At 39.9% G+C, this 14,649-nt stretch overlaps 1 protein-coding gene across 1 annotated transcript in view; it reads right to left on the bottom strand.

Annotated features, from left to right (window-relative positions):
- Positions 1-14,430, bottom strand: part of LOC311290242 (neprilysin-like) — a 199,570-nt gene extending 185,140 nt beyond the window's left edge. The window contains exon 1 of the mRNA XM_084408606.1: positions 14,121-14,430. Within this exon, the coding sequence (XP_084264732.1) occupies positions 14,121-14,181 (61 nt within the window). The 5' untranslated portion in view covers positions 14,182-14,430. The remainder of the gene's footprint in view (positions 1-14,120) is intronic.
- Between the last annotated feature and the right edge of the window lie 219 nt (positions 14,431-14,649).

Raw genomic sequence — 14,649 nt, 5'->3', positions numbered from 1 at the left:
ATGCTCAAAATGTCCCTGCCTAGGAGGAGGAGAATAGGAGCACTGGTGTCAAGAGGAGGGAGTTTTGGCCACAGGAGTGAGATGAGGAAAATATTTAGTGCACTCAGGCGTTGGGATCTCTGATCTGTCATCAGGTAGGTTGCTACATTCTAGCAGAGTAGGAAGTTTCACCTTGGTTTTACCATTGACTGACTCCACTATAATGTTACTTGCCTGTTATAATGTTACTATAATGAGCATGTTTTAAGAGTATAGGGGGATGCACTGCTGTTAATGTCTAGCAGATCGAAGAATTGTGATTTTACTAACGACCGGTTGCTTTGGTCATCTAGTATTGCATACACCCTGTGAACCTTACTTGGATTGTTGGCGTGATAAACCTTGACCAAGCAGATTTTTGAGCAGGATCTGGCCTTGGTAGAGCCACCACATATTTCTGTATACTTGGACGTGACTATAGGAGTTGTTCGTGGTTCACACTCCCCGCTTTGCTCGTCCTCAGCAGCGTGCTGCAGCTGCTCACCAAGCGACCAAGGGGCAGTTCCAGGATGCATCGCCGATATGTGTCTGTCACTTTCACACTCATTACATTTAAGTGTTGTCCTGCAATCTTTGGCCATATGCTTGGTGCTGGCACAACATCGAAAACAGATTGAATTCTCCTTCAAGTATGTTTTCCTCTCGTCAAGATGTTTCCCTCGAAACCCACAACATTTTGATAGCGGGTGTGGTTTATTGTATGTATGGGACACTGCTTATCCGGTTCATCCTTGGCAGCTGCATTAGCCTGTGGAGAGGTAGTTGTAGCAGTGACTGCCGTTTTTCTGACTATCACTGTTGTTCTGGGGAGGTATTTTGGTGACCTTTCGACTTTGGTGTGGCTTGGGGTAGAGGAGAGACTAAATGCAAAACTGGGGTCGTTACGGGTCTTTGCCTGGGAACATACGAAGTTGACAAAAAAACTGAATGGTGAGAAGGGGACATGAAAATCCTCCTTGTATTTGGATCCCTGTCCTATCCAGCGGTCCCAGAGGGAGAAAGGAAGCTTCTCCACTACTGGATTAACACCCCTTGATGTGTCTAGATATGCGAGTCCAGGCAAGTATCCCTCCGCTTTAGCAGCTTCTAGCTCTCTTAGCAAGTCACCTAATTCCACGAGCTTGTGTATGTCTCTGTTAGAGATGACTGGGAAGGTCTCTAGTCTTCTCAGTAGGGCATTTTCAATAACCTCTGGGCTTCCATACATCTCTTCCAAGCGCTGCCATATCATATACAGTGGGTACGGAAAGTATTCAGATCCCCTTCAATTTTTCACTCTTTGTTATATTGCAGCCATTTGCTAAAATCATTTAAGTTCTTTTTTTTTCCTCATTATTGTACACACAGCACCCCATATTGACAGAAAAACACAGAATTGTTGATATTTTTGCACATTTATTAAAAAAGAAAAACTGAAATATCACATGGTCCTAAGTATTCAGACCCTTTGCTCAGTATTTAGTAGAAGCATCCTTTTGATCTAATACAGCCATGATTCTTTTTGGGAAAGATGCAACAAGTTTTTCTTGACCAGGGGGTCTACAAATGATTCAGAACACTGCAGCTCCTCTCGTCTTCAACGAGCCAAAAAGGGCCCACGTCACTCCTCTGTTCATGTCTCTGCACTGGCTACCACTCGCTGCTCGCATCAAGTTCAAGGCATTGACGCTTGCTTACAGATCTATCACAGGCTCAGCTCCCTCCTACTTTCACTCACTCCTACAAGTCTACATCCCTACCAGAAGCCTACGATCAGTCAATGAGCGACGTCTCGTGGTAACATCACAGAGAGCCAAAAAATCACTCTCGAGAACAATCTCATTCTTGGTTCCATGCTGGTGGAATGATCTCCCCACCCTCATTCGGAATGCAGAATCCCTGACAACATTAAAAAGACAACTTAAAACTCATCTCTTCTCCGTGAGCACTTAACCTCTTAAAAAAAAAATCCTTTCCTTTTCCCTTAATACTCCCTTGTCTGGCTTATGCTACTCTGAGCAATGCCTGCACTTTGTATTTTGAGCACTTCTTGCATTGTTTTTGCCTCTTCACTATGGCTCACTTAATTTAGTCCTAATTTGTAAGTTGCTTTGGATAAAAGCGTCTGCTAAATCAGGGGTTCCCAAACTTTTTCATTCTAGGACCCACCTAGACAAGTATAATCAATCTCAAGACCCACTTGCACTGGTGCTACCAACTTTCTCAGTTGGTCGCACCAGCATGATTTGGTCGCACATTTTTTTTTTTTTTTTTTGCTACATGCCATGGGATTAATCAATGCATGCTGATGGTCTTAATCTGCATACCCTAGTTTTGCACTGATGTAAAAAGACTGACAGTGACAAGACCTCATGTTAGCAAAATATTGTAAACTTTTAACTCTTAAAAAAACTCTTAAAAAAACATGTATGTTCTTTAACCCCCTGGGGTCGGCGGTATCGCCGGCGATACCAGCTCGCTTTTTTTTTTATCAGTTCAAAAGAGATTCATTTTGCTCTGTTGACTTTGATATTACAAACAAGTTTCATACATCAATCGATTCTGTTAAATGTGTATTATTTTTGTGTATACTCACAATAAAAACAAAGTGTTGTGCTTTTTGCCAAATAAAGAAAAATAAACACGAAGCGAGTTCTGCCTTCTCTCTGTCAGTGAAGTCCATTCTGAAACGCGTCCGAAAATGAACAATAACTCAGTGAATACTCAGTCAAACAGGCATACAGACACACAGGCATGAAGCTTGAATTCTCTTCTTTTAAATGAAGTAATTCATATAAAAAACAAATATTCTCAGCTTGTGAAATCTGTATTAAAAGAGAGCGATTCCAGTCGAGCTCATTAGAGCTCATTCAAATGTAATGTGACCACGCCCCGGAGAGCGCGCGCTATTCAAACGCAAATGAATGAGGCAATCCACGCAAACCTGTGAACGCCCCCATATCAGCTCGAGAAAACACAAGTTTATTCAGATCATTACTTGTTTACACCGTCTCGCAGCGCTTTGAGGAATAATAATAATGGAAAATGTACCTCAGATGTGCGGGTATTTCGAGGAGCAAGGATCCGACTGAGCTGAGGAATACTGTAGTACGTTTTTTTTCCTACTCAAGTGAATCGCGTTTCTGTTTGTGAATGAATGAACGGCAGAGATGCGCGTTGTTTACCATAGCTCGCAAAAGGCAGTTTAAATTTAAATCGCTTTCTGTGTGTGAATGAATGATGATGTTTTAGCAAACTGTATTGCTATACTGAGATGAGTAAAAATCGACTGAAATATGTTGAAATAAAATGTAGGCTATTTGTATAAGCAACGTATTAAACTGCAAATTAACATTTATATGCCCTAATATTTCATAAAAACAACGTTACAGTCAGGCGAAATATGAAAGACAACATTTTGTTGACTAGATTTGGGTACAGTTTTTACTGTAGAATATACTGCCACATCAAATAAGCTTTTGTTTAGCAATTTCTGCTCATATGTTATATATATATATATATATAATACTATTTTTGTCAAAAATAAAGTCATCAACTAAGATGTTAGCTGTTCCAATGTTGGCTATATTCAAACTAATGAATACATATGATAAAATGTAGGCCTATAATCATTTTTTTACAAAGAAAGAGTACACTTGAAATATTGTTGAAATTGTAATTATTGTTGTAATTGTAACCTTTTTAATAGCAAAACATATTTACAAGATAGATGTAAGCAAAATCTTAAATGGTCAATATAAGTCGTCTTCTAAATATATCTTTTGTCCTTGCATTGTGGCTCACTCAGTGTCACACCTGAATGAATGGCTCATTATGCATAATGGGTGGGACATTGTATTCTCAGGTGTAAACTACTCCCCCTTCACGCCCCCCTCGCATATTGGCTTTCCAAGCAAAACCTGTTTTACACAATTTAAATCATTGTATTGGTTTATGTGAACGATAAAGCAAGACTATTTTCACATAATTTTGAAGCCAGAACTCGAAGCGACAACATCCATTAGTCAAAAGTCTTATTGACACATATTTATAGTATGAGTTTTGTGGTCTTATTTCAGCAACTTTCATTTTTATTTTTTCCAATAACCACGCATAAACATCATTCTCTTAAAAATACAAACATCTACATTCATGTTGCTCACATATTATGGTAGCCCTGTTTGTGCTATATAGAGTGAATTTACACCTTTGCCATTATCATGTTTATAAATAACTGAAAAAAGCACAAATGTCAGGGCATGTCAAAACATCCCAAGGGCCCCAAAAACACCTTAGACCCCAGAGGGTTAATGTTTGATTATAATTTTACCGTCTTCACATAGGGATGGGAAATGATACGATTTTATCAATAATAATAATGCCACTGACGATTCTGATTATCGATCCGATTCTTTAACGATTCTCTTATCGATTCTTGATAGCACTGTGTGGAAAAATGTAGTCATATGCTTTTCAAAAAAAACAAGGGGTTTTATTTATTTTAAAGCTTAAGTTTGAGTAAGCAAACTGTACTTTTTATGTAATTTATGTAATAAATAGAACCTTATTGTAAAGTGTTACTGATTAGGTATACACCGATTCAGACGTCTCCTGAGTTCACTGTTGGAAAGATCAGTTGTTTTAACCATTCATTAAAATGAATCGTTCAAAGGAGTCATTAGTTTGCGAATTGGACGTGTCATGCGCGTTGTGTGATTATCCCAGCAGTTAGGACATGGACATCCAAGATTTGTGTCAACACAGAAAACATTTCATCACTGGATAGTTTTTTTCGTTTAATTAAAGTGTTGTTTTATGTCAGCTGAATGTCTGGGACGCTTTTCAGAGAAGATAAGGCAACAACTTATTTAGCACAATTCACACCCAGCGGTAATTAAGGAAAAAAAAAATCTCCGAATGCTCCACATGAAACTTTGGTCTTCCGACCTTTTACCACCGTATCGATTTATTTAGATTAATATGTGCGAGGGAGAGAAGGCAAGACAGCGCTTAGTTTGGAGACGGTGAAGTCTTGTTTACACTTTCGCCTGGCGCCGAAGAGCGAGAGAGTGCGCGCGCGACCGGGTCTCTCTCTCTCTGCTCGTTCTTTCAGTTAAACATGCACTCTGTCACAAGCGCAGCAGTTCATCTACATTACTCACCGATCAAATAAGACTTTGGACAAAAATTCACTTTGGCGGGCGCTAAAACTCACTTAAGAGTCGTTTGGTCATTAATCGGACTGGTTTTGTTTCACTCATCGTAACGTAAATTTAGCTGCAGCTAAGTGCCTTTGTGCGACCCACCTTTTCTCACTATGTGACCCACAAGTGGGTCGCGACCCACAGTTTGAAAACCACTGTGCTAAATGACTAAATGTAAATGTAAATATGTTTCAAAAGACATCCTGGGATTTTTTGTGACCACAGAGAGTCAGGACCTCGGTTTAACGTCTTATCTGAAGGAATGAAATGCGACATCTCATTATGTCAACATAATTCTCTTATTTACTTCACTATATTTTAAGGGAGCCATTACCTTCCCTTTATTGATATTCTAAGACTAACTAATCCGCATCTCGAGTTTATCTGGTGGGTAACATTTTTACTAATTTTAGATAACATAAGGCACATCTGCAGTGAAGTACAAAGACATTTATCTCTCCTAGCCCTGGTCCCTGATATTAGCGTAAATGGCAATGTGACAGCTTATCTATGTCCTCTGACTCCCCACTGAGGACATGATCAGAGCTCAAGGCAGAACTGTTTCTTGTTACTGCGACAGGTCTGGAGAAAATCAGAAAAAAGGGTGTCTTCGCCAGCTTTGACTTTCCAAATTCATCTAAGACACTCAGGCAGGGAGTAAAGTTAGATTATTGTAAAACGGGAGGAAGCGTGCAAGAGATAGTGACAGCTGCATCACTTGCTACACCAGGCATAATCCTGACACACATGGAAAGTCCCAGGACCCCTTGATCGGATATCGTCTGACGTATGTGGATCAGCAGGGAACTAACCCACCTTAGCGGGGGTTCTGCATCTCCCTGAAGGACTTAGAAACAGGAAGGCCTATCAGGCTAATCTCTTCCAGCACAGCCATGCTGATGTGTTCACACACCAAACGTATAGCCTACTAAATTTAAAGGGATAGTTCACTTTGAAATTAATTTTTGATATGTTTTAGCTTACCTCAAGGGCATCCAAGATGTAGGTGTCTTTGTTTCCGCAGTAGTTTCAATTTTGATATTTTTAGGTCAAACCGTTCTTGTCTGTCAGTCATATAATGCAGGTCGATGGTCACTGTCTCAAAACACAAGCACAGAGTCCAAATTAAAACAATTCCCCATCGTCCAAATTAAACAATTCCCCATCGTAAGTACACATTGATGGCCTAAGACACGAAACGAGCGGTTTGTGTGAGAAAACGAACAGTATTTATATCGTTGTTATCTCTTGAACACAGCACACGTCCAAATGATCTGACGGCGCGGGCGGGTATAGATATATACATAGATGTCGCCTTGGCTACGGTTTCGTTCCAATGAACTGCAGTAGCGAAGGCGACATCTAGTGTATACATCTATACCCGCCCGTATACACTAGATGTCGCTTGGCTACGGTTTCGTTCCAATGAACTGCAGTAGCCAAGGCGACATCTATTTATATATCTATACCCGCCCGCGCCGTCAGATCATTTGGACGTGTGCTGTGTTCAAGAGATAACAACGATATAAATACTGTTCGTTTTCTCACACAAACCGCTCGTTTCGTGTCTTAGGCCATCAATGTGTACTTACGATGGGGAATTGTTTAATTTGGACGATGGGGAATTGTTTTAATTTGGACTCTGTGCTTGTGTTTTGAGACAGTGACCATCGACCTGCATTATATGACTGACAGACAAGAATGGTTTGACCTAAAAATATCAAAATTGAAACTACTGCGGAAAAAAAGACACCTACATCTTGGATGCCCTTGAGGTAAGCTAAAACATACCAAAATTTTATTTCAAAGTGAACTATCCCTTTAAGAAATCATATTTTTAATAAAGGAAGTTACAGGGCCCTATCTTGCACCCAGCGCAATTGACTTTGTACACCAACGCATTCCTATTTTGCACCCGCGAACAGCGGATTTTTCCCTCCACAGACGCACGTCAGTTAACTAAGAAATACACTTGCGCTCCCGGGGGCGGTTCAGTGCAAAGAGGAGGCGTGTTCCGGCGCAAACGTTCCCTTATGCTATTTTGCAGGTTTAGAAAACAATTCCGCCACTGACCGAAAAAACCTAGTTTAAAGGTTGCGCATGTTATTCATATGCTATTTTAAGGGCGCATGCTTGGCCATAATCAATGTAGCGTGTGCACAACGTGCATACACTTTGATTCTCTCATCTACACAGAAGCAGCAGTTTTCATTTTTGCAAATCATACATTATTACGATAGATAGATAGATAGATAGATAGATAGATAGATAGATAGATAGATAGATAGATAGATAGATAGATAGACAGTTTATTATAAAAGCATACATCTAGCTTACATATTTACCCAAATTATCATACGCCTGTTTAACCGAAGTTAATTTGGGTGTTTCTCCATCCCCAATGTCACTTCTCGGTGTTTTACGGCCCTGACGAGAACGTCGGTCTCCTCGGCTGTGAACCGCTCCTGGCGTGCGTCTGGCAAATCCGCCGTTATAATAGGAATCCGCTATAGAACAAGCGCGCCTGCTCTTAAAGGGAATGTGAGATGACGCTCTGATTGGTTTATTTCACGTTATGCCCAAACCACACCTATGAATAATGAAGCTACTTCAGACCAACCCATTTTAGATTTGCGTCGGGCGCAAGAGTCATTTATCCCGCCGGTATAATAGCAACAGCGCCCGAGATCCGCCCACAAAGTTACTTGCGTTTCGCGCTTGATACTTGCGTTTCAGATCGTTAAGATAGGGCCCACAGTAGCTAAACAGCCTGTGTAATTAAAGGAGATATTTGTAATTTTTATGTTAAAATACCTTCTCATTTCCCAGATTAATATGCAGACTACTCTACTAATTCAAAATCCAATCAAAAACCAATGGGGTGAGTTATATAGTAAATATAAATATAGTATGAGTTAGTACAGTACAGTATAGTGTATATATATATATACTATACTGTACTATACTAACTCATACTATATTTATATTATATTATATTATATTATAGTATATTATATATATATATATATATATATATATATATATATATATATTATATTATATTATATATATATATATATATATATATATATATATATATATATATATATATATATAGTGCAATTAGCATAACAATTATATAATGAATATGCATTTAGCTAGTTATTATGCCAAAGTCTAAAAAAAAATCACAAGAATTATTATTAGTATTTTATCCTTTAACTTTATCCAGTAAACCACAAAACAACAGGAAAAGTCATGTGATCTTTAAATATTGTTGTGGACAATATGGGCCTTGGAGTCAAACAGGGGTGCGTTTCCCGAAAGCATCGTTGGCCAACTATGGTCGCAAGTTCCATCGTTACCAATAGAGTTCAATGGACATTGCGATGAACTTGCGACCATAGTTGGCCAACGATGCTTTCGGGAAACGCACCCCAGGTTGAGAACCACTGATTTAAAAGTAGCCATGCATCTCCTTTGACAGCTGTGGAACAAAAATATCTTCATCACTGTCCGCTATTGTCACATTCACCACCTTCTTCATCGTCTGTGTCTTCACTACACTTCCCAGAATCCTCCGTCTTCATCACCTTCACCTGCACATCGTCATCATCATCCTCATCACCTGTGTTCATCATCACCATCACCTGTTGTCGTGTCATTATCTGTGTATTTAAGTTCCCCTCTCACTCTTTTTCATTGCTGGTTATTGTTTGAGCACATGCTCACTGTTTCGTGTCTGTTTGGATTCTTACTTTTTAATATTCGCCTACCTTCATCTTTTTCATCAACCCGTTGATGTTACAGAATAACCAGCCTAACAAAGAGTCAGCATGGAAATTCTTCTCACCCCGGTTAACCCAGCTCACTCTCTACTCACCACTTTCCAAGACGGACTTTCCATAGAGGATTATATCGCCGATTTCCTGGAACTCTCTGCTGGGGTAAGCTGGTCAGATGATGTCTTTAAATCTGTCTTTTGGTTGGGCTTAGATAATCATCTGTACCAGCAAGCCCCAGCAGCAGCTTTTCCAGGAACCTTCGCCAGTTACCTCGATCATGTGTTGTGGTTGAGTGGGTCAGCCCTGAAGATGACATCACCACTCAACCACACACACCAGCCATCTTCACCACGCCAACCATCATCATCCGGAAGTCAGCCGAGCCCGCACTTCACGCCAGTCCAGCCGAGCCCGCACTTCACACCAGATCTGCCGAGCCCAAGGCAGTATGCGTCATGCCCGCCGCCCCTGTGACTGTGAGCGTCATGCCCGCCGCGCCTGTGACAGTAAGCGTCATGCCCGCCGAGCTAGAGACTGACAGCATCATGCCCGCAGAGCTTTTGTTTTCTTTTATCCCGCCGAGCTTGAAGCTCCCTTCGCCGCTGGTTCCGTCCAGCTCAAAGCCCTCTTCGCCGCTGGTTCCGCCCAGCTCAAAGCCCTCTTCATCGCTGGTCCTGTCCAGCTCAGATCCCTCTTCCCCGCTGGTCCCGTCCAGCTCAGAGCCCTCTTCGCCGCTGGTTCCGCCCAGCTCAAAGCCCTCTTCGCCGCTGGTTCCGCCCAGCTCAAAGCCCTCTTCGCCGCTGGTTCCGCCCAGCTCAAAGCCCCCTTCACCGCTGGTCCCGTCCAGCACAGAGCCTTCACCGCTGGTCCCGTCCAGTACAGAGCCCTCTCCCCTCGTCCCGTCTAGACTGTTCACGTCCCGTCTGCCCAGCCAGAGACTGTTCATGTCCCGGTCCCAGTTCCTGTCCAAGAGCCTGTCGTGTCATTTTCTGTGTATTTAAGTTCCCCTCTCACTCTTTTTTTATTGCTGGTTATTGTTTGAGCACATACAGCTATACAATTACAAACCAAGCTTATGTTAAATATTGACAGGAAGCATGGGTGGCTTAATGGGTTTCTTTTAATTATAATAAGCCACTAGTAATGATCAGCCATCCTCAACTAGAGTGAGTGCATTTTCCATGGTTTTGTTTTGTTTTGTTTTTTTAGAAACAAAGATCACAACATCTAAGTAATTAGTAGTAAATTATCAAATCGCATAGATCTTTCACAGTGACAATCACCCTGAGGGTGGCAAAAGACTTGACAATCTAATTAGCAATCTAATGTTGCCTCGCACTAGCTTCAAAGATTCTAGGTCGGAGTGCCCCTGTGAGGGTCAACCATAATGCAAATGTAGTGCTTCAGTACTGCGTTTACTGTAAGAGCTTCTGTTTGATTCCTTTTTGGCACTGCCATGGTGAATCACAGTGCTGGCTATAATATCTGCCGTCTGCTTTGCTGCTGGCACAGCAATGGTGAATCCTCTAAGCATGTCTGTTAAGACAAAACACATCCTCATACCCTCCACATGGCTTGTGTAATCCGTATAACAGCCCACAAAAACTGTTATGTTTGTACAGCTAAACTACACAATTTACACTTCCATCTTAAAGTGCCCCTATTATGCTATTTTAAAGTTTCCTAATGTTGTTTTGGAGTCTCCTACAACAGGTTTACATGCATCAAAGGTAAAAAAAAACGGTTTAATTTCCTCATAATATACATTTGCACATCACCACATTTACAATGATTCTCAAACGACTCGTCAGATGAATCAATCTCTCTAAATTCCGCCTTTCCACAAGCTACTCTGCTCTGATTGGCCAGACAGCTCAGTCTGTTGTGACTGGTTTACCGCGTACAGTGCACGCGTTGAAAACAAAAACGCCCATTGCCATAACAACGTCAGCTGTCCTGAGGCTTCCTACATCATAAACTAAAGACAGTAATGAACAATGATGTAGATTTAACCATATCAATGCGAGCGCAAGTCCGATGATGAAACACTGGAAGAACTAGTTATTCAACCCGAACCTCCATCGCAAGGACGACTCGAGCAGGACGTTTCTCAATGATGCACTACTCAGTTTGAGGTACATTATGAGATGTTGCAACTGAGTAACAACGAGAGTAAATGAAGACTGCTATGTTCATTCTTACATCCAAGAACAGCACACCTCAATCGCTTAGGAGACATTCTTGTCTACAGCTGCTCCAGCTTTGAACAATGGCGGACTCTGTGTCCAGCTCACTCAGGGCGGGTCTAGGCTCAAACAGCAGTGTCAATCAAGGAGTCGTGGGAGGGGCTTGCGCAATTCTACGTCACATTGCACCGAATCTGAGAACAGCTCATTCTGAGACAGTGCTTATGATTTATTGAGATTGTAAAAAAACCACTGGGTGGATTTTTATCATTCTAGGGTGGTTTTGCTCACACACTGCCAACACACATTTATGTTCAAACACCATGTAAAAGTGAATTTTGCATAATAGGTGCCCTTTAATACTTTATAGACCCAATAATTTTATCCACACACCTTTTGTTATTGTTAAAAATAAAAACACACAGAAAGACATTTTCTGTGGTTTTGCACTCTGGCTGAAGTTTGACAGGGATACATGATAAGACATCCGCAATTACATTCTGTTTACAAGTGCACTTCAAACTCTTCCATCGTGGACATCATATTTATGCATCATTTTCCACTGCCATAGTCTCAATTTGTTTCCATGCTTGCTTGTGTTGCATTTTCCAACCTTTCATACACACTATTATATAAGGGAAATTGTTGCACAAAACATCTTTAGGACTTGGCACAAAATTGTTAGCTCATGGAGTGAGGTGTGCATGGCTGCATGCTATGAAATGCATTCCAGGAATGTGTCACATATTGCATTTTTTATTGCAACTAACCCAAACCACCAACCGTAACCTCAGCAATAAACTCTTTAAAGCAACATCAAAACATGCTCTGTTGAAACAACTTGCTAGTTATCTTGCTTGTTCGCTAACTAACATTAAACCTGAGCAAATGGAATTGGATTTTTAACTAAATAGATTTTACATTGCTACTTACATGTTTACATTGCTTACATGTTTGATTCTTCAAAGTGAAATGTTCAGTGAGGTGCTATAAGCACATTCAGTTTTATCAGAAACAGATGAACTTCTACTTCTAATTTAGCTTCATTGTGTTTATGCTTAGTGTTTGTGCTCTTTTATTGTGGCTCTATTTACAATTCTCTATTTACAATGTTGTAGCAGGTGAGCTACCGAGCAAGTTTGTTTTGTCAGAAAAGCCATACATATGGAGCTGGTGATGTGATGTAAATATCAAGATGTATTAGTTTACAAATCATGCACTATGGTAAAAGTGTTTTGAGGTCATAACATACTGTGCAAGGAACTATGTGAAAACAAGACTTTATTAATAACAATAATCTTTCCGTGTAATCATAATTTGTGTAAAAGGAATAAAAGTTGTTGGAGTTTTGCAAAAATGTAGGTAGAGGTGTGTTTTTTTTCCAATGAGCCTACGTTGATTTTATGCATTTATATACTGAAGCTTCTCAGAACTTTATGCTTGCTGTTGCATGCCATGTGGTGTGATTTTTTTTTTTTTTTTTTTTTTTTATAAAATAATTGGGACCATGTGCAAGGGGGTATGCAAAGGGGGATCTAGATGACTTTAATAAGGCCACAGATATGGCCATCTGAACTAAACATAATTTGTTGGGCAGTAAATCATATAATCGTTCTTTTCGGTGACAAAGGTAAAAAGAGCCACATGGATTACACTTTTCAGAGAAATCAACATATGGCTTATTCATAGTTATTTCTATATATTTAGTTATTTTAATTTAAAAATGCCTTTAGCTTTAAATATTGTGCTGTTAGATTTTGATTCAAAATGTACAAAATATCTACTGTACAATAATAATGTATTCTTAATTTTACAATCTGATTGATTGTATAACATTCATGAGTTTAAAAAAAAAAATTGGGACATACATTTTCTGTTGCATTCAGGTCATTTCACATATTTCAAAACTTAAGATGACAACCAAACAAATTCAATCTTGTGTTAACAGCTATCAGATAAACATAGTGCTGATAGTGCTGATTCTTGATTCTTCTGTCATGGAGTTTTCCATTCTTTGATGTTTTGGAAAAACTGTTTGCAAAAGTCTATCACCATAGATGGGTTGAGCATATTGTTCTGATCTGAGCAGAAACACTAATGATCACATGACTTATCATGGTTCAGTGAGATGTCACCACTGTTCTATAGTCATGTACTTTTCTCCATCTCTATGTCCTCACAAACAGTATGTTGCTTTACATTTAAACATTTATCGGGGACAACCTGTGCATGAAATCACATCCATGTTATATAAGGTCTCCAAATATGCAAAACATGACTGATGACTCATTTTTACAATTTACATTAATTCATGATAATTCATCAGTTGATTACCATTCAGGGCAGAGTTGTAAAACCATCACTTTACTAAATTAGAAATGAGCTACAGGTGTGAAACCAAGGCATAAATATCATGGCTGATCAAACGTAAATCTTTAACGATTTCAATATACTTCTAAAGACTCTTCTCTAACAAACACTGTTTTTAGGGTCATTATTTTGTTTTATGTGTTACACTAGTGGGGTTGTTTGTACTGTATCAACAGTTATCTTGGTGCTTCACATTTAATTTTGCGATGTGTTATACATTTCTGACTGAACTATAAAAAAATTATAATGTAGGTGACCGGTATTAACAAGGAACATGCAGCAGTCATGTTAAGTATGCATTTAATTTTAGATGTACTATATTTTCATATATCTGATATGCTATTTAAAGGCAGTAAATTACTTAAAAGCATTCAGTATGCTTTCGATACTTTTAGAGCAGTGGGCAACTTAATATATTATAAGGACATGACAACAACTGTTACTAATTAAAACCAGAGAATAACAACTTTAATCATTTCCCAACCAGTGCATTAATGAAAAATCTAAGTCAGCACACCATGTTTCTAAGCCATGTGCAGCATGCTTCACAGACTCACCAGATGTCTCTGGAAATTTGCGGTCGATTATATAAATGGGCATCACCAACCGATCAAACATCCATCAAATCCGTGAGAAAGATACCCTCATTCCAGATCGATGACTTTCAAGAGTATTCTGGGTTTCTTGGATATCAATAACAAAATCAATCAGCGCTGTCAATTCCCTTTGGCTACCTTTTAACGTCGCGACAGCGGGGCGTCCTTGTGTCACACAGTTTTTATTTGGTGCGTATACGAAAACACCTTGAAAATGTGTAGGATTCATTCAGCGAAACGAACGATATGAGACATCAACGAAGTACTTAAGTTCTCCCGGTGTCTAATGTTGCCTCCCACGAAAGGCGGTGTTTTAGCAGTGACTGAGGCTGGTAGCAATGCCAGAGCGGAGTCGAGTGCGCAACTGTGCAATGATCTTGAACCAGTGGAGGATCAGCGCGCAACTCTGCGCTCCGCTCAGATGCTTGAATTTCATGGATAAACACTTTTTCTTGAATCAGTACAGTTAACCTTAGCGTGAGAGTTATAC

Source organism: Rutilus rutilus, assembly GCF_951802725.1.
Source record: "Rutilus rutilus genome assembly, chromosome: 5".
Classification (NCBI taxonomy): Eukaryota; Metazoa; Chordata; class Actinopteri; order Cypriniformes; family Leuciscidae; genus Rutilus; species Rutilus rutilus.
This window is presented reverse-complemented; position numbering and strand designations above follow the sequence as displayed.